This window comes from Mastomys coucha, unplaced genomic scaffold (assembly GCF_008632895.1).
Source record: "Mastomys coucha isolate ucsf_1 unplaced genomic scaffold, UCSF_Mcou_1 pScaffold4, whole genome shotgun sequence".
NCBI classification, from domain to species: Eukaryota; Metazoa; Chordata; class Mammalia; order Rodentia; family Muridae; genus Mastomys; species Mastomys coucha.
The window spans coordinates 16,460,901-16,482,082 of record NW_022196910.1 but is presented as its reverse complement, the minus strand read 5'-3'; the positions used below and the strand labels follow the sequence as shown (position 1 = coordinate 16,482,082).

Below are 21,182 nucleotides of genomic sequence, written 5' to 3'. Positions count from 1 at the left end.
ATTTTTATTTTTATAATATTTTATAAATTTTAAGGAATACAACAAAAAATATATTATAGGTATTGAAGCAGGGGTCTATGGGAAGAGCGGTGGTACAAAAGGGGAACAAGAATGTGATTCAATTCTATTTAATTAAAATATGTTTTTAAATGTTAACAAATTCAGATAAATTGAAATCATTAACTTTTCTGATAATTCAATAAAAGTTAAAAAAAAGAAATTATGTTTTAAATATGCAAATAATGTCTATAATAATTTTAAAAATACTATAGGTTGTCTCATTGAGAATAAACTGTCCAGTTTATTGAAAAAAATGAATAAATAAATGAAAAAAATAAAAATAAAGTATGGAACACTTTTCAGCTTTTGCTTCCTGTTGCATAAGTCTAGCTGTCCTACACAATGAAATAAAAGTACCTTTCACAGACCCAAGGAGCTGAAGGGTTTGCAGCCTCTTAGCATGAACAACAATGTGAACTAACTATACCCTCAGAACTAAACTCCAACTCAGGGACTAAACTCCAACCAAAGAGTACACATGGGGGGACTCATGGCTCCAGCTGCATATGTAGCAGAGGATGGCCAAGTCAGTCATCAATGGGAGGAGAGGATCTTGGTCCTCTGAAGGTTCTATGCCCCAGTGTAGGGGAAGGCCAGGGTCAGGAAGTGGGAGAGGGTGGGCTGGTGAGTAGGGGGAGGGGGGAGGGAACAGGAGATTGTTTTAGTTTGGGGTTTTTTTATTTTTATTTTTTTCTTATTTTATTTTCTTTTTTCTTTTAGAAGGGAACCTGGGAAAGGGGATATTGTAAAGAAAACATCTAATAAAAAAAAAAATCAAAAAAAATCTAAAAAAAAAGTACCTTTCACAATGACTAACACAAATGGGATTGATATCTTTATTCATTTAAATTGTGATCATTTTGCTTAATGTTTTTAATCTTTTCTGAAATAATATTTTCATCTTTCTTTAAGGCCTTCAATTGCAAGCGAAATATATACACATATGTGTAAAATACATATATACATTCACCATAGAAAAGGCAGTGTTAGAATTCTTTTTCAGTTATGTGTCACATGATGCACCTGAGTTGGCACTCAGCTTGAAAACATCTGAACATGCTGTTAAGTTTTTAAAACACCTTCTCAAAGTGGATCAGTGACCTGGAAACAAATAGTTTCCTAAAGGCAGAACTAAGCCGATCAGGAGCCAAGAGTACACAAGAGTACAATGATCAGCTTCTACCCAAAGAGGATCTGCTCAACTGGGTAGTCTTAAGCTTTGTTTCAAGGTTTCCCATGATCTGAAGCTGAAAAAAATAGAGAATTAGCAAGCCTATTCTAGACATATGCTACATAAAACAACTATAATATAACCACACTATATAACTATAGAGTAATGAAAATAAAGACATGGCAGGCAACATAACAGAAAATAAGAAAGCAAGCTTCAGAAGACTTTAAGACTGTATATTATTCCATAGACATTGTGGGTTGGAGAGATAGGTCAGTGGTAAAGAATACATATTACTTGCAAAGAGGACCTGGAACTCCATCTTTAGTGTATCTGATGCCCCCTATGGACTTTGTGGGCTCATGAAATCACACATATACATTCACACACTAAAAAACATAATATAAAATAAAAAGAAATCTTAAAGGTATAATATCCTTATATCAAGCTCAAAAGCAAATGAAAGTAAACTGTATAACATCCTCACAACCGAATAAGCAAACATATGTATTTGTTACTTTTCTGTTGTCATTATGGAATATAATTACAACTTATAAAAGAGTTCACTTTGGCTTAAGTTTCCAACGGGAAAGTCCATAATGCCAAGAAGACACGGCAGCAGGCAGTAGGATCAAGAAGCTGGCTGATCACCTCTTATCCATGCACAGGAACCAGAGAGAAAAGTTTGGAGGAGGTGCAAGGCTGTAAACCCTCAAAGCCCAATCCAGTGACACACCTCCACTAGCAAGGCTCTACCTCGTAAAGGTTCCATAACATCCCCAACTGGGACTGTTGTTTAAATACACAAGACTATGGGGGGCACTTCTCATTCAAACTGCCACTGCATGTGTCAATGATAAAAATGGAATGCAACAAAAGAAATGCGAAGGATGAGGAAGTGTCAAATAAATAAGTTAACTAAATAGACTTATAACAGACGTTTACTTATAACGTTTACTTATAAATTGGGAATTACTTTTAGAGCAGTTCTGTGTGCCTGAGGACCACAGTAAAGTTACATGTAGATGCAAAGGATGAAAACCAGTCCAGATTCTTTTGACAAAAATAATAATACAAGATTTATCTTATGCTAAGGCACAATATATAGTGAGTAATTAATGTGGCACTGTCATGGAAGTAGAAATAGAAAATTTTCTGACAGCATGTGTATAGTGGAGGATTGCAAATTCGATCATCAATGGGAGGAGAGGACCTCGGCCCTGTGAAGGTTCTGTGCCCCAGTGTGGGGTAATTCCAGGGCCAATAAGCAGGAGAGGGTTGGGTGGCAGGCATGGGGAGTGGGGAGGCAACTGGGGTTTGTTTTTGTTGTTTTTGTTTGTTTCTTTGTTTTTTAGAGGGGAAACTGGGAAGGGAGAAGTTTACATGTACATAAAGAAAATATCTAATAAAAATTAAAAAAAAAAAGAAAATTCAAAGATATATTACATAATAACTAAGGTACATTTCACAGGAAATCAAAATATTTAAGTGCTTCTTATATTAAATACAAAGGAGAGAAAATATGCTTGGTTTTATTTATGAAAGCCCCACACAGAGAATAAAACTGAAAACAAACAAGATTGTTGTCCTGAAAATTAGAATTGCTGTAATGTTTCAGGGCATCTGGGAATGCCAACAGGACATCTTGACACCCCTCCCCCTATATTGGCTAGGAGTCTACTTGCTACTCTTTCACAGTTAAAAAAAAATGGAAATAAATTATTTCCAGTGAAATATGAATTTCCAGTCAAATATGTCTTGAAAATAAAGGCGGCTTAGGGGTGCGTTTATTTTAGCCAAAAGGGAATGTTTCACTGAAACTAGCACAGAGAACAGGCAACCCATCACTTGACAACTAAATAATCCCACATCAAAAGCCAAGCAATGGCTGGAGAGATGGCTCAGTGGTTAAGAGCGCTGCATGCTCTTCCAGAGGTCCTGAGTTCAATTCCCAACAAACATATGGTGGCTCACAATCATCTGTGATGGGATCTAATGCCCTCTTCTAGAGTGACAGTGTACTCATACAAATTAAATAAGTAAATAAATAAATAAATACATACATAAAAGCCAAGCAACAGGGCTAAGGTAGATTTCAGGGCCAGAGCACATAACCCAGTGCTTATCACAAGGAAGCCCTGGGTTCAATTCCAAGCACCAAAACAAAAATAAGGCAGAGACAGCATCTGAGCATGACCATTTTTCTAATTTATGGCCTTAGGGTCAAGGGTAGGTAAAGGCATAACTCAGGGCATTTGAGGTAATAATCTGCAAATCCAGAGTGGAAAAGAAAGACTAGAGCAAGACAGACAGAACCTAATTTTCTTGATATAGACAACTGATGCCCAAACAAGAATTCTGTAAATTTTGTTGTGGATACTGATATGAAAAAAGTTTACAGAGTCAAAGAGGAAGAGACTGCAAAAAAATTTGAAGTCTAGACTTTTTAAAAATATAGTTTTGTCTAATAACCACAAGTATAATAAGGTGTATTTGCATTTTTCTTCTAGAGTATCTACTTAAGAGTATTTCTGAAACACTAGTGCCTTAAAAATGAGTGGAGGAATAACATGACCCCTGGCTATTGAGTAGCTCAGCTTAAGTAAATGGATGTTAGGGGAATCTGTGTAAACTTTCAGTCCTGGAGAAAGTTCATCTTCCTGGAACTCCATGTGTAATTATTGGACCTGCACTGGGGTCGGATGAATAACTACATATTAGAGGGTAGGAATTTCAGTGCTTGGCCTGATCCCTATTACCAACTTAGAGGCATCCAACCATTCACTCAATTTTAGCACAAAATATTTATCATCAGTATTCCTCTAGTAATAAAAGCTTCATGGCATATTATCATACACACCCAAAGACACTAACAAAAATAATTAATATGATGATTTCGGTGGTGATAATGGTGACCACTAATATTATTTCAAGTACTTGATCTATTTCAAGCATAGTCTTTATAACAACTTACTCTGAATCATCTGTAGATCAATACTGATTCTAAGGTTAAAGGTCAGGCTCCACTTTTTACAAAAAAAAAAAATCATAATTTTTATTCAGACAATAGAATTCTGTGCTTCTCTACAGCAAATATGTTCTAACAACCAGTACATCCAGATCATTCTAAATGCATGAAAACTTTATGATGCTGGGGACACTTTTCAATAGTGACATTCATGATGATAACAGCAACGATGCATTGTACTTGTGTAGATCAAAGTTTTTAGGATGATGCCTGACCCTACATAGGTGTTTAACAAACACATACACAGCTCTATGTCAATTCAAATGTTAGAGGCTGAGGATGAACTTGGAAGGACTTGTTAATGGCAAGCAGCATAAATCCCATGTAAATTGACATGCACAAAGAGAAATTTGCAGTTTAAGGCAGAAAGCAGCATCAAGAAGACACAGCAAGTTTCTTTTAAAATAAAAGTGCTAAGAGTTGGGTAGAGTCAGCAGAATATTCTCTGTTCCCCTTGGGTTTTTTTTTCCTCTAGCATGTTGTCTCTCTCCCTCCTTCCATCTGTCCCTCTCTCCCTTTCTTCCTCCCTCCCTCCCTCCCTGCTTCCCCATCTAATTTGTGGTAGCCTTTAGCATTTCTGTAGACTTAGTGATAATTTATTTAATAATAGTTCTAACAAGCATCCTGGTGATGAGTCTTAAGAATCTATTTAGCTGAAGTTGAATGAGAAGTCATTCTTATCCAACCACCGTGAGTGATTACCCAGAGAAGAAGAGAGATTATAGACAAACAAAATAACAGATGTCTAGCTTAGAGAAAGGTTTTTTCCTTCAATATTTGTTCAATGTGTGTATAAAGACTTCATGGTGAAGATGGAAGAGATTTGAGGACCTGGAGAATCAGGGTTAGGATACAACCTTCTTATGTGTTTGTAGATATCGAGACTATCGGGACCCTCCTCACTCTTTGGCACCCTATGGCTACACACTGCAGTTCTGGCATGTCCTCGCAGCTCGGCTGGCTTTTATCATTGTGTTTGAGGTGAGTTTTCTCAAATGGTTCCTTTATTTCCTTTGGTATAACAAAGTCACTTGCAGTAATAAGGAAAAACGTGATGGAGACGTCCAGTGCCAGCACCGAACATTCTAAAGTAGCACGGCCATATACTGTATCTTCACTTTCATCTTTTTCCTTAATTGGAGCATTCAAGTTTTCCAGGAAATGTTCCAAAGTCTCTTAGTAAGAAAGCAGGAATCATAGGCCCTGCATTTAAATATTCTAGGATTATGATTCAGAATCTTTAAGAGAAATGCGGTTTTCCCATCCCTGCCTCCACAGGTGCTGAGATATTGCTTGTGATGTCCTTTCTCCAAGATGGTGCAGGAGATGCTCCCAGACAGTCTAGAAGACATTGAGCTTGATGTTCCACCTGTTGCCTCTCTGGGCATCACTGTAGCATTACCTAGAGAGTCAAAGAGACCTAGGATGCATGGTCTTCCTGGCAATTGCTTTTATTATGTTTTGGTTAAAATGTATCAACTATTTTCTTTGGGGCTTTTAGGAAATTTTGTATTGCTATAATTCCATTTATAAAGTCAATTCTATCTCTTGTCACATATATTGGAGTCAGATTTGTGCAAACCAGAGATGTCTTCTTTTGGACTGGAAGTGTCTTATTAAAACTTTGAGACAACTCTATCATCACTTTGTCCCATCACTCCAGACAGCCAAGGGAAGATATTAAGCTCCTATGCCCTGGAAATAAACTAATTGATGGCTAAGTCCCTATGTTTAGACATCTTTACTATATCTGTTTCTTTGTGTGTGCGTGCACATGTATACTAATGCCAATGTGAATGTGTGGCCTCCAGGGGGTGGCTTCTTGCTGCAGTCAGTTCTTTCCTTCTACCTTCTGGGGTATGTGAATTCAGTTTGCCAGGCTTGGTGGTAAGGATCTTTGACTCAGTGAGCCATCCCCAGTCCCACTTTAAAGAAGAAATGTCTCCCAAGTGTGGTAGTACAGGCCTTTAATCCCAACACTAATGGAGCAGAGACAGTGAGATACCTGAGTTCTAGGTCGGCCCGGTCAACACAGAGATTTCTGAGCCCAAGAAGACCTTGTCTATAAATAAATAAAAAACAAATATGCTTAACCAACCTGGTCTTATATTTTTTTCAAACTACATAAGAAAGGCTACTCTCAAATTGGCTCAATGGGTAAAGAGCTTGCAGGCAAATATGAGAGTTTGCATTTGGATCTCAGTACCGATGTGAAAGTAAGGTGAGGTGGGACATGCCTATAATGGCAGCCCAAGGAGAAGTGAAGACAGGTGGGTTCCAGGAGCCTCCTGACCTGCCACTCTGGCCCAAATGGTAAGCTCCAGTCTGAATGAGAGACCTGTCAATCAAATCTAAGATGAAATATGATGGAGAAAGACTCCCAACATGCAGAGACCAGTAGCCTCTGCATGCATACACAATAACAAGCACATCTGTAAACACATATGTGGACACTCACACACATGCACACACTCATGCACACATGCACACACACATGCATGCACACTATACATAAAATATAAGGGTAGCTACTGAGTGGCTTTCCATTTAGAACTTTCCATACCCTTTCTGTATATTGTTGTTAACTATTTAAAGCACTAGAAGGATGCAGAAAAACCTCTTGATTGGCAGAATTTTGTGCGGGCTGTGTGACACTGAGTTTGTTTTAAATAAATGGAGACTCCTTATCGCTATCCTTCAGCACAGCTTTATTGTGATTAAAGTAGTTTAGAATTACAAAGACTCTTTATCACACTGTCATCTGGTAATTCACCAGTCATCAGGACACAGACAGACAAAAGTGACTATGATTATAGAGTTCCAGCCAGTCACATCTCAGGTAATGAATGTGTGGCGCTTTCCCAAAGAGAGAATCTTTCTTCTTGAAATGACCATTTCCCCAGACCCATGGGTGACTCTCACTGGGTTGTGCAAAGCACTTAACAATCTACAAAGAATCTTCAAACTAATTCTAATTATTATAGCCTGACTGGTTTGAGCATAGTTAAGTGACCTATGCTCAGGTCGGCTCCTAAGTGAAAGCCGCTGAGCCAGGACTTGCTCCTGGATTTCTGTTTTCCTGCTCTTCTTTACTTTGAGCATCTCTTCTTAGCTCTCCCTGAGCCCCTGGTACTCCTCTCTAGATGGTGTCAGCAAACCAAGTTCAGTTCTCACCTACCCTTTGCCCTTTCAGTGTATGCCTCCCCCAGCCTCTTCCCACTTCCCTGATGTCCTGGGTCCAACCCCTCCTTCTGATTCCACTGTGTTTCTCTGTTGTGTTTTTAGCACCTCGTGTTTTGTATAAAGCACCTCATTTCCTATCTGATACCAGACCTCCCAAAAGATCTAAGGGACCGGATGAGGAGAGAGAAGTACTTGATCCAGGAGATGATGTATGAGGCTGAACTGGAGCGCCTCCAGAAAGAACGGAAGGAGAGGAAGAAGAACGGAAAAGCACATCACAATGAGTGGCCATGACAAGGTAGGTGACCATTGTGCCTAGGGGGAAGCCACACCCAGGTCAGGTGCAGAGCAGCTGTTTCAAACACCCAGAAACTGAGTATAGAGTGTTTGCTAACAAGGGTCAAAATAAGCTACTTAGATGCTTCCAAAACCAGCTAGTTGCTGCAATTCAATCCTTCCTCCCACATGGCCAGACTACCTTCTGCTTCCCTGCCAGATGTTGGCCCAGGTAAGATACACTTTCCTCTTCCTTCTGCTCCAGCCAGGCTGTTCTCCTTCTATCCCCAGCACAAGTATCCCCTTCCTCCTGGTCAGAGTCTGCATCTCCCCTCCCCAAGAGCCAATGTCCCTCTATCACGCACTCACATTTTTCCAGCTGCCTTTTTGTATCACGCCCACACCTTCTGAGAAGGTTTCCCAGACCTCTCAGCCCATTCAGATTTAACACCTCTGGTCTCTACCATGAGCAATGTGCTAAGAGATAAATACCAATTTGTAAATGTTCCATCAATGGTCCTCAAAAGCTATCAATCAGGCTTTCTCAACACAGTAGTATGCTCACTAGGGAAAGCTGTATGGATTAAAATTCTAATTCTTCCAACTAGTTAGTGTGAGGCCTGTGGAACTTAATAAGTGTATGTTCGATGAATAAAAGTCAGATAGAATGAAGCTGTATAATGTTGCATGAAAACTCAATAGAGCCATCACACATCCTGGCCAACATGAAAAGCTCTGACAGCTTCCTAGTCAGTTACTAGTTGTGTGATGTCAAACCAGTTACCTAGCTTCTCAGAGCCTACATTTCCTCTGTAATGAGTTGCTTATATGAACCCTCTGTTCTCATACTCCATGAGACTAATATTATGGCAGGAGGGAATCCTTTGACCTTTCATGTTCCTTAACATTTTCTTCATTATTTGAGCAAAAACTTTGAGGTTTTTTTTTTTTTTCAAATTCTACCTACCTCCAAAGGAAAACTGAGATGTAGAGAAAAGGAATTCCCTGTTAGCTAACTGTAACAGTATTTGCAGAGATGCATATTGTCCATGGTAAACTTGCATGCAGCCTCGCTGCATGTTGACAGTGGGCAGGTGATTATGACTTTGACAAGAGGCCGAATGTGGTGGAAATAAGATAGAACTAAATCCTGCAGGAATCAACACCCGAACTCCCACCCCATATTCAGATGTTAACAAGACTTAGGCTCCATAACAAATGAAATAATTCTGCCATTTCCAATGATTACTCTCTGGCTGCGCCAGAAAGTGGGAAAATTACAAACTTGAGTAGGTCTACCTGTTGAGCAGGGCTGATAAGCAGCTCAAATGAGGAAATGCCCGTGTGGCATTTACCAAGCACTAACATGCTGTAGAATGCTCTCCAGCCTGTGTCTTACTGTTAAGCACCATGGTGTAGCCAGCTGGATTCCGTATCTGCCTTTCACATTCTCTCTGTGTGTGATCTGGCACTTGGACTTGGTTTCTGTGTGTGGGAAAGTAAAGAAGGGGGGCAATGCAGGAGATGAGGCATTCTGGTTTTCACTTCCTGGGAGTCTAGTGTATGTTTTATCTCCCAGCCCCTGACTCATTCTAATGAGTCTATGGAGAAGAAAGACTGAGCATATCCAATAGCTTTGGGTGTGGAAGGAGAAGGACATCACTGTGGAGAATTGCCCCTGAAAGTTCCAGTGACCGTAGACCAAGGCATGGATGCATGCCATTGTCCTTAGAGGCTGAGCTGGGCTGCAAGTCAAGTGACTCATCTTGGAGGAGGAGTCTTCTGCCTACAACACTACATGCTGCTCTCTGCCTACCTCTCATTTATATTATAAAGCATGATTTTTGTCTGTCTGTATTCCCACAAGAGCCCATAGGATCCATAATACTTTAGATTGTCTCTCTGACTCACGTGTCATAAAGCAGACATAATGTTTTTTTCCAACTTTTACTTCTTCTTTCTGGGGGCGGGGGGTCCTAATTCTTTGAATGCCTTTGGCATATGGTAAGTTCTCGAGCTATGGAGCACTGTGGTGTAGAGGTGGCCTAAGTGTGTACAATCCTGGTGTCTTTTCTCTTGCCAGGTGACAGCTGATTTTCAGGTGAAAGACCTGAATTTTGTTTACGTCTTCGGGCAGTGCAAAAGCACATTCAAGTGAATGACTAGCAGCACATGCGCAGTGCATGCTGCAGACACCGCCGCTGCGCAGCCACAGGCAGGGTGGCAGCAAGGAGATGGCTGACTGAGGTGGAGTCCTGCTGTCGTGAAACCACGCTGCAGTCCAGCACACAATTGCTATCTATCCATAGACCATTCTTGACCGAGCAAGCATGCACGTTATGGGCAGTTACATTCTCAAGTTTTTAAAACCAAGGGGAGACTTGTATACTGGGCCTGTTTTTTTAGCCAGTTTGCTACCTTTTTTGCATTCTATCCTATGTGAATTTTACAGACACTGGGCTTAAAAAGGGTATTTGGACACCTGGACACATTCCTAGAATGTCATCCTGTCCTGTTCTACATCACCAAATGACAGAGAGAAGACCCTGTTTACAACTTTTTCTTTCTTTCTTTTTAAGTTCAGACTTTCTGAAGAGATTATTCTATATGACATATCTATAGCTATGTGTATGGCCATAGATGTATTTCTGTGTGTACATATGTATAGACATGTATTCCTACATATGTACATACAAATGCAGAGGTATATAAAATACATAGGCATTCCTTACCTGTAAATAGCCAAAAAAAAAAGTACTGACATGAATGATGAATTTTCACATTTAAACAGTCACCAACATGAAGCCATGTTTAATTGCTTGTATAATGTCATACAATAGAATTTAAAATAAATTTATGCACATGGAATATTTTCAGCTGGCTCTTCTGAACTTCTGTTGTATTTTTCTCCTGGAATAAAAGGGATAACATGGTGCGAACTTTTATTGCAAGCTTTCTCACACTACAATATTAGTGGCAAGCTTTCTCATACTACAACATTAGTGGCAAGCTTTCTCACACTACAATATTAGTGGCAAGCTTTCTCACACTACAATATTAGTGGCAAACCCTCTCTCCCTAAGTGTGCTTCCCCTCCCTGCTCATCCTTTACATCTAGCTTTCATTGTGTCTTCTTAGGGCACAGGGCAGATTGCTTAAAAATCAACAGAAAGAGTTTGAAAATACTACTGGTACCATAATGTAGGGGGAACAGGAAATTTGATTATCAATACTTAGAATGCTTTTATGTTCCTGTGTGTTAAAATATACTAATTCTGAAGAAAAGCCACCTGCCTGGGGAATTGGTGGGGCTGGAAATATGGTTTTTATTATTACTCTACTGCCAGAGATGCAGATTCTTTCAAATTCATTTTCCTCACATGTATTGGAGCTGTACACCATTTTATATCATCATATGATTAGCATGAAATGATTACTATGGTCAAATTTATATGCCCATATTATACTAGTCCATGTTTATGTAACAAAAAAAATTAAGACTGAACACTCTATAAAGAAGAGAGGTTTATTTAGATCACAGCTTTTAAAGGTTGAAATTTCAAGCTTGGTTGGCCTCAAGTGTCTGGCCACTGTTGGGGAAGCCACCATTTGTGGCAGAATGATATAACGGCAAAAAGGGAAGTAGCTGTGTGCAGAAGGACAGACAACCTGGCAAGAGAAGATGTCTCAGAAACTCAGGAATCAGGCTCACTTATTTCTGGTAGCAGTCTGGTATCACAGATCCCTAAGTCTGCAAGAATTACATTAATCTTTACCATTAACCTAATATACTTCACTAGTTCCCAGGCATCATGGTATCAAAACTAACACAACAAGACACAGGCTTTCAGCCTGCGAACATTTGGGGGACACACTGAAGCTACAGCCACCACTTCCCTTAGCTTCTTCTGAGTGTGTGTTCATCTGTGTGTGTCAACTTGATATGTCAGAGGGAGAGATAAAAGTGCCTCCATCATCCACCAAAAGTAGATCCACCAAAGGGTAGACCTGGACTCTCCTGGAATGAGTTAGAAACAGATGGTCACTGGGGGCTTTGGACAGATAAGAATTTCAACCATTTCTTAGGTTGTCTGGAGGTCTTTCTGATAAGACAGTCCAGCTAGTAAAATATTAATCCTCACAGACCCCTGTAGGCCCTGTGCTTGCTGCTTCAGTCTCTGAATTCATATAAGCTTTGCTCAGTTGTTAGAGAACCTCTCTCTCCTGGTGTCCTCTGTGCCCTGTTTCGCCAGTTCTTTCTGCCTTCCTTTCCACGGGTTCTCTGATCCCAGAGGGGAGATATTTGATGGAGACATCATGCTTAGAGCTGTGTATTCCAAGGTCTGTCTGTCTGTCTGTCTGTCTATCTGTCTGTCTGTCTGTCCAACTCTGTCTCTGTCTCTCTCTGTCTCTCTGTCTCTGTCTCTCTCTGTCTCTCTGTCTGTCTCTCTCTCTCTCTCTCTCTCTCTCTCTCTCTCTCTGCATAATGTTTTGTTGTGGGTCTCTGTATTTATTCTCATCTGCTGAAAGAAGAAGCCTCATGGATGATGACTGGATAAGGTATAGCTTTATATTATTAGGAATCATCTTATTCTTATATGTTTTTAGACCAGTAGTACTTAGTTTTACTCTAGGTCTCTGAACTACCTAGATTCTGGTTCTTGGTCACCCAAGTAGTATCAAGTATCAGTTCCATCTTGCTGAATGGACCTTAAGTTAAATCAAACATAAACTGGTTACTCCCGTAAGATTTATGCCACCATTGCCCTAGCATACCCTACAAGCAGGACAGATTGTAAAGTAGAGGTTTTGTGGTTGGGTTAGTGTTAACTTTCCTCTCTTGGTAGCCTGCAGAGTACCTTTCTATGTCATAAACACTAGAACATGGTGGTGGTGGGTAAAGGTTCTACATAGGTACAGGCTCAATCTCTCCATGTTCAATGAGTTGTATGAGTGCTGTCTTCAGCACTGGGACCTTACTGTCAGTTTGTGGAGAGCAGCCTATATATAGTCTAGGCAACAGCCTAGGGTTTGGGGGGGGATGGATTTCCATGTGACCATTTGGGCAAACAACTCAATTGGATGAGACCCAGGTCAAGCACTGGATGCTTCACTTGGTGACAGGAGATGGCTAGCAGGGGTTCCATCTTCTTTATTATTTGGAGACGTCATGAGGATCACTTTCTTATAGGAAGTTTCCACTTCACTAGAGTTTCATACTGCCCCTCAGATAGTCTTCAGTCCTAGCTACCTCTCCCCTCATTTCTTTTCCTAGCCCCTTCTTCCCTCCCCCTTCCCACCTGGTCCTCCCATATCCTTCCATACACCATCACCACCATGCCCAGCTCCAGTCCACCCACAAAATCTGTTTTTCCCCCTCTTATTCTTTTTTTTTAAAGATATTTTCTTTATTTATATTTCAAATGATATCCCCTTTCCCGGTTTCCCCTCAAAAAAAACAAACAAACAAACAAAAAAAAACCCTGTTTCCTCCTCTCTCCCCCTGTTCACCAACCCACTCTCCTGCTTCCTGGCCTTGGCATTCCCCTACACTGGGGCATAGAACCTTCACAGGACTAAGGGCCTCTCCTCCCAACTAGGCCATCCTCTACTACATATGCAGCTGGATCCATGAGTCCCCCCACCCCATGTGTACTCTTTGGTTGGTAGTTTAGTCCCTGGGAGTTCTGAGGGTACTAGTTAGTTCATATTGTTCCTCCTAAGGGGCTGCAAACCCTTCAGCTCCTTGGGTCCTTTCTCTAGCTCCTTCATTAGGGACCCTGTTCTCAGTCCAATGGATGGCTGTGAGCCTCTACTTCTGTATTAGTTGGACACTGGCAGAGCCTCACAGGAGATAGCTATATCAGGCTCCTGTCAGCTAGCACTTGCTGTCATCCACTATGGTGTCTGGGTTTGGTGATTGAATATGGGAAGGATTCCCAGGTGGAGCAGTCTCTGGATTATCCTTCAAATCACTATGAAGGAGGTTTGGTCTTTGAAATTTGCAGAAATTCTTCATTGACTAAAAATCGAAACCTTTGTATTGTGTGTGTATGTACTTGATAAACACTTAATAGATTTCTTTTTGTTTGTTTGTTTGTTTGTTCTTGAGACAAGGCTTCATGTAGCCTAGGATAGTCTTGAAATCATTATGTAGCTGAGGATGCCCTTGAACTCCTGATTCTCCTATCTCTGCCTACTGAGTGCTAGGATTTCAGGGATGCCCCACCATGTCTAAAGAGAACTAACATTAGAAAGTAGCTAGGAAGTGTTAGGTAGGAACCTGCAATATTAGGTAGAGACCAGAGAATACCTTACCTGGAGAGTGACATTTGAATAAAACCTGAAATAATTCAGGGACTGAGCCACATGACTGTTACAGAGAGTCCCTCAAGCAGTTCAATAACCTTGAGGCAGGGTATGCTGTTCCAGGCTTGAGGGATAAAGATAATTTGTGCAAGGAGGTGGGGTCTACATCTCTCAAGCAGTAGCTCCTAAGTGGAGAAAGTCTATGCTTGAACTAGGACTAACCCCTCACTCAAATTGACTGAGCTCTATAATTGTTCCTTGTTTCCATGAGCAGTTGAGGTCAGAGAGAAGTCAGGAAGGTAACTGGAATGGATGGCCCCTTCACATGAACAAAACATCAGAAATGTGTAAAGATAATGCCTTATGCACTGTATAAAACCATTCACCCGTCAATAAAAAAAAAAAAAAATGTTGTTGGCCTATTAGCTTAGGCAGGAAATAGAGGGTGGGAGTTCAGTAGGAACAAGATTCTGGAATAGAGAGGTGCACAGGATTGGCCCCAGGACACCTAAGGAGGACAGACTCATGAAAGCTAAGCAGAAATAACTAGCCAAGTGGTGGAACTCAGATTAGAATAAACAGAGTGTTAAATTATGAGCTAGATGGAGAACATGCAAAGCTTTGGCCTAGGCAATTGTAAATATATCTAAGTCTAAGAGTTGTTATTCTGGGAGCTTGGGGCTGGGAGGAAAATCATGAGCTCACAGAAAACATCCCAGTACAGAAATAGAGAGTAGTGTGTACCACTGAAGAGACAGCTGAGTGCATCCTACACATGTGAAGTATATGGAAATTGCTAAAGGTGTCAGTAAGTACAAGATAAAACCACCCAAAGAAACAGAAGAGAGGGAACTGAGATACATGTTGCTAGCTTCTAATAGCTGAGCAATTATTTGTTTCAAAGGTATTTGTCGGGCTGCCTGTGTAAGAGGAGAGCATTTAAAATAACAAGAAAAAAGGAGTGTGTGGCATGCATAGTACATCATGGGACTCTCCGTGTAACACAGAAAGTGACAGCACAACAATCTGACTGAAGAGTATGGGTTTTATTATACAATGAGGGCATAGCAACTCTTGAGTCAGGGGCGTCATCAAATTGAGCTTCCAAAGAGGTCACTGTGAATTAGAAGCACAATCGTCAGTATGTGATTCACAGACCAGAACCACCATCTTCCTCAAGAAATTGAGACTTAAAATCCAGGGCTCTGTGCCAGTGCTGCCTAATCAGAAACTAGGAGTACAGCCCAGCCCCTCCAGGTGATGCTGACACAGGCCAGTACAGAATGTGAAGTGGTCACTGTGGATCATCCAGGGGACAAAAGGGGAACAGAGGAAAGCAGAGAAGGATTCTAAATCTACCCATGCAGAAGTGGATGGGAACATCATGATTAAACACTATCAATGGATACTCTGTGCCCTTTGGGATGAGTTCACCTAAACAAAGAGAAAAGTAAAATGGGCCTTTTTAAAATGAGAAAATGAGTGTTCATGAAATAGGAATGAATGATAAAATTGGCACTTTTCAAAATATCCTTTGGCTCAATGAATTTAAATCCCAAAGATCTAATCTAACTTTCAGATTGAAAGGTCACATGGAATTCCCCTCTCTGGAAAATTGGAATTTTGCTCACCCTGTGATTGGACAGAGAGCAAATAGGCACTTCAATTCAATGAATGACCTCAAGTGGCCAAAGAAAAGGGAAGTTCTTGCCAAGCAGGAGACTTGGCAGCTATTTGCAGAACACTTTTCCAAATTAGGCAGTTGGATATAACCATGGTTTTGTACCTTAACCTTTTATCAGCTTGATTGGCCACTGAATCTTATAGCAAGCAAATTATAGCCTTGAGATAAAAATTTTAACTTTAAAGCTTCCAATGGTATTTTTTTCAAGAAGATTAAAAAGTTCAGATTTGGTGTCTCTAACTCTAATCTGAAGTCTTGCTATTACCAGCAATTATTCACACAAAATTATTTAATTTTTCTCAACTAAAACTTGAAGTCGATACAAAAAAGTTTGTCCTTTTTTGTACTTTTATGTTGTTTATGTTATGTCAAGTCTTTTGCAAGGGCTTCTCCCCTGAATTATAGATCCTTTATTCTACCAGTTTTGTGCCCTTTGTATTACTACAACGAAAGACTCGAGTCAATTAAATCTTTAAAAGGGCAAGACTCGTTAAGCTCACAGTTCTCAAAGTTCCAGGCATAGCTGATGCAGCCATGTGCTTCAGCCTCTGATAAAAGTGACTCGTCACGACTGGGACAGGGAAAGAAGCAAGTGGTCAGAGCTCAAATGCATCAGAGGCTGAAGTAAGGATAATGGCATAATACAACAGTCACTTCTGAGGGCATTAATGCTTACACCTAAAGACCTGCACTAGACCCCCACTCCCCACAGACTCAGTCATCTCTCAGGAATGCTGCCCTGTGGACCAAGCTTTCAATCACAGCTGTTTGAGGTACATGCCATCCTGCAAACCATAGAGTTTCTGCCTTTGCATGTGATGTTAATTAAAACATAAAATGGTCCTCGATGACAAAGTTGTGTAAGTTCGTTTGCTTTCAGTTTTATGATGTATGCACAGCATTTACTTCAAGAGAGTCCCTTAGGGAGTAAATAGGATAGAAATGCCTTTGATAACGTCCATTATATCCAATCAGATGCTTACTCCAAGAACAGACAACTGCAACAATTTTTATGGAAACTTTAATCGGCAAATTGAAAAAATAGGTTTGTAACCATATTTTATATAGAAATATTCAACTTCCCCAAGATTTTCACAAATAGTGGTACAAAAGTTTACTCCAAATGCATCCGAGGCATTTTTAAGAACTAAATGGTCACGCACTAGGTTGACTCCGTTCTCAGTGATGCTGGGAAGGAAGCCTAGGATCTTGCACAAGCTCAGTAAGAGTTTTACCACTGAACCACAAGCCCTTTTCTTCAGTTGACTCCTTATCAATAATCTTTATGGGAAGACTCAGAGTTTCCTCCAAGAATCAATTCACAGGGTTGTTTGGTGTTTCTCAACCTCAACCCTACCCAGTGTGTCTACATCATATGTTCAGCCTATTTTATGAAACAAACCACACACCCTGTGCTTTTCATAAGTAAAATGAAATTTGGAGATCTTAGTAGTCATGTATTTCATAACATCCTAATGTGGGGCCATCATAGAAATGACATAAAGGAGCTGCACTGGCAAAAGACTGGCTTAAATAGTTACCCACTACTTGTGAAAATGTGTTCACATTTCAGACTCCTCTGAAAGGACGTGGCTATTATCCAGAGTGCTAATGGTTCTTTCCTGAACCTAATTCCCTACATGGCACCAGCACTCTTATTGTGGACACTTAAATGTCTCCACATGTCACCAGAGAAACACAATGGCCCATGTTGGTAACTACTGGTCTCAAGAGAAACAACAGGGAGCATAAGAACAATCCACCTATTGATAACATGACTCTGGTGTTTTACACCTGACCTATAAAGTTTTCATCTCTCCTTAGCATGAATAGGACTGAGCCATGTCTTTCTTTAATGTTTATAGTCTTTCCTGTTGATCCTCAAATGTGTTTTTACTCCTGTGGTACACACTTTTTAGAGAGGGTCCTTTCTCTACATCATGATAGTACAAATTCTTCTTAGTTCAAAAAAAATCTAGCAAGTTACAATTTGCCTCAAATTATTTGAATTAATGAGATCCTAGTCTGTCAAAAATCTGGTTTTTCACACTATTTTTGTGAGGTGGGCAGCCTTATTCTTATATCAGCATTAAATACAATTAAGGGCAAAGTCAAAGACATACTTGTCAGCAGCACAACACCGACAAAAAACCTGTACAATTGTTTTCTTCCTTTAAGGTTTTTGTGATTCAATAAAACTAAGAAAAGATTATTTGCTTTATATTTTAATATGCTGACATATCATCTATATTTATATTAGTCCCAAGTTTTGAAGTTAAAAACAAATACTTTTTTTTAAGCAATAGCAACATCTTTTGACTTTAAGAACTCTATCAGGCACTCCTGTGTGTTTGTAAAAATAAAACTGATATTTTCAAATCTAGCAAGGATATACTTTGTCTTATAGAAAGTTGTCAGACTCATTTGGAATACCACTTCTCATGAAGAACACATTGTGTAACCGCTGTGCAGTCAGATCAAAGAAAAAGTTATTCAAATAACCTGATTCTCATTGCTAAAACTGAAACATCATATATGTATATATATATTCATCTAATAAATAACTATGCTTCAAATCATAGTTATATGAGATTACATATAAAAGATTACATGACCATGCTCATTAGAGTACTGCAAGATAATCACAAAACTTGATTTTTGTTTACAAATATAGTAATCAATAAATAGATCTATATACATAAGAAATACAAGAATACATAGTTGATTCAAATGGCATATAAATTGCTTTGTTTCAGATAAAAGCTAATATTTTGGGGTATTTTAGTTTTTAATGTCAGTTAACAGCCTTTAAAAGTAAATAGTATGGCTTTTAAATATAATAGGTTAAAATATGTATAAAATTATAAATTATTTTTAAAATATCAATATTTCCCTTTTTAAAAATATTGAAAACTGCCAGGCAGTGGTGGCGCACGCCTTTAATCCCAGTACTTAGGAGGCAGAGACAGGCGGATTTCTGAGTTTGAGGCCAGCCTGATCTACAGAGTGAGTTCCAGGATAGCCAGAGCTACACAGAGAAACCCTGTCTCAAAAAAAACAAAAAAAAAAAACAAAAAACAAAAACAAAAAACAACAAAAAAATATTGAAAACTTAAAAATTTTAAGCAATATCTAATGTGGGTATTATAGAAAAATAAGTTATTGATGAAACTCTGTAACACAAGTTGTAGCTATGAACATAGCCAAATAAATGGCTAAGAACTTTGAAACTACTGCTTGAAATCTTAGAAAATAGAACAAAGCATGTATTTAGTAACCTGGAACACGTGAAAAAAAAATTTAGTTCTTTAACTATATGAATTAGTAATTCAACTTAACAGCACTAAAAGCAATTATGTGAGTCCATGGGACTTCACATTTTTCAAATATATAATGTTTTTGGGTTACCCAATATATAAGAAGCATGTGTTAGTATAGGCTGGGGCCTGGGGACTGAAGGACAGAGGTGACATGATTTATACTGGGTGTCCCAAGGCATATCTAAGCCCAGGGCTACAAGCAGGAAGCTGGAATAGTTAAGAACAGACAACATGCCCTACAAAAGCAAGGTTAATAGAACAGAAATTGGGAATGAAGATTAAAAACTATAATCTATAGTCAATTGTCTATAGTCTACGATAAGCACTGTACTTGGCCAATCATCAGGAATCTCAGGGGAGGAAAACAGACACAAGCATGTATTAAAGATGAACTTGATCACTGGTCTCTAAGGTCTCCTAGACAGGATGCTGCTATTTGCCCATTCAGAAGCAGACTCAGTGGCAAGGTTATAGCATGGGCTGATCCAGAAGTAAAGTTCACAGAAATCCTCTGCTCTTCCTCATGGCCCTGCTGCCTAGAAACTGAGTATGTAGGGGGAGGAAAGAAATCTCTTTCCAAGATTTACAATTCTAGTAAAGATCCCAGAACATACATACTAGCACCAAAAGCAAGTAAAATATTTTCAGTAAGGAATACCCAAATGTAAGAATATGCCTTTGATTATCAAATATCATGTGTGTATCTCCACATTTGTCTTTCACACATGTATGTAGTCATAATATTTGCAACCAGAGCTCATGTTGAAACTCCCAACTCCAGGGTTGCATCAATAAATCAGTGTATAAAGTAAACCAAATTGGGATTTAGTTTTAACAAAATATATCTTCCAAAAATAGTCATGATAGGGAAAAAACTGATCTGACCCAACTATCTTAAAACATGTTTAAAAAAAAAAAACAGACATTATACAATAGCATCTAGCCCTGGAGATGCTTCACAACCGAGTCCCATTGATCTTGCCGCTGTGATCTGTGAAGTTCAGCTCAACATGGTTGAAGGCAGGGTTATCAGTTCCACCAACTTCCACAGGATGCAGTTTATAGTTTAAAACGTGATTCTTCTGAAAGAAAAAGGGTAACATGGACATGTTTTTAAAAGGAGACTTTATTTGTTCAATGACAGATAATTGATACCTACTGTTTGTATTTCTCTAAATCAGCTTGGTAATCTACTAAGGGAGAGTGAAACCCAAACCCATATAAGGCAGCAGAAGCTAGCCTGGTGTACAGTATGCGCTGTGTGAAGAGGTTATGAACTATCTATTGATATCCATATATTCTCTTAAATAGTTCATATCTTTAACTGTATACCTTCATCTACAGGTACACATATATACATAGTGATACAGATATAGAAATATCCCTTCTGTGTGCCTGTCTAAGAAAAGAGCTGGGGACTAGCTGTTGCTCTGTTCAGGTCATTAAAAATCCACTTCCCTAATTTAAGAGTAAAACCTAACTTACTTTCTTAAATGCATCAAAATTGGATAAAAAGTCCTCTTTGGTTAGTAAGAATCGGGGGTCTAAGTTCTGTTTTCTTCCTCCTGAAAAACAAATGCATTATTTACATTGTTCGACAGACAGCTTATAACTACAAAATGACCCCTACTCACCCATCACACAAGCATTTAGCTTATGAACATTCAGCTTTATAGACACATAAAATGCAAAGAAAACCTTGAAAGTAGCCCTGAAGATCCAGCTGCCACTTACCCCTCCTAGATCTCAGACCCCACAGCTTCTAATTGCTATATGTGAATATTATGATATCTCATAGATAAATAGAGATGCAGAGAGATGGTAGTTCTAAATCCTAACCTGACTGCTTCCTCTGGTGCCACTGGGATAAAGTCTTGTCTGTCCCAAAAATGATTTAAAAAAAAAAAATAAAAAAGCAACCCACACAACCTACCCATAAAGTGGCAAACTATATGCCTCTGCCTCGGCTCCCTGCCCTTCCACCTCTGCCTCTCTGCCCTACTGCCTCACCCTCTACCTCTCTACTTCTGCCCCTCTGCCTCTGCTCCTACCCCCTCCACCTCTACCCCTATGCCCCTCTACCCCTCTGCTCCTCTGCCCTTCTGTCCCCTGCCTCCATGCCCCTCCATCCCTCTGCCCCTCTGCCCCTCT

General features: G+C 39.6%; 2 protein-coding genes across 8 annotated transcripts in view; one reads left to right on the top strand and one right to left on the bottom strand.

The window, feature by feature from the left end:
- Ano4 (anoctamin 4) overlaps positions 1-10,594 on the top strand; it is a 401,446-nt gene extending 390,852 nt beyond the window's left edge. For all 7 annotated transcript variants that reach the window (XM_031349070.1, XM_031349069.1, XM_031349068.1 and 4 more), the window contains 3 exons: positions 5,135-5,240; positions 7,545-7,740; positions 9,802-10,594. In XM_031349070.1, coding sequence (XP_031204930.1) covers positions 5,135-5,240; positions 7,545-7,736 — 298 coding nt within the window. In that variant the 3' untranslated portion in view covers positions 7,737-7,740; positions 9,802-10,594. The remainder of the gene's footprint in view (positions 1-5,134; positions 5,241-7,544; positions 7,741-9,801) is intronic.
- An 8,255-nt stretch (positions 10,595-18,849) lies between these two features.
- The window catches only part of Slc5a8 (solute carrier family 5 member 8), a 41,779-nt gene continuing 39,446 nt past the window's right edge, over positions 18,850-21,182 (bottom strand). The window contains exons 14-15 of the mRNA XM_031349319.1: positions 20,517-20,596; positions 18,850-20,113 (exon numbers count right to left, since the gene is read on the bottom strand). Coding sequence (XP_031205179.1) covers positions 19,988-20,113; positions 20,517-20,596 — 206 coding nt within the window. The 3' untranslated portion in view covers positions 18,850-19,987. The remainder of the gene's footprint in view (positions 20,114-20,516; positions 20,597-21,182) is intronic.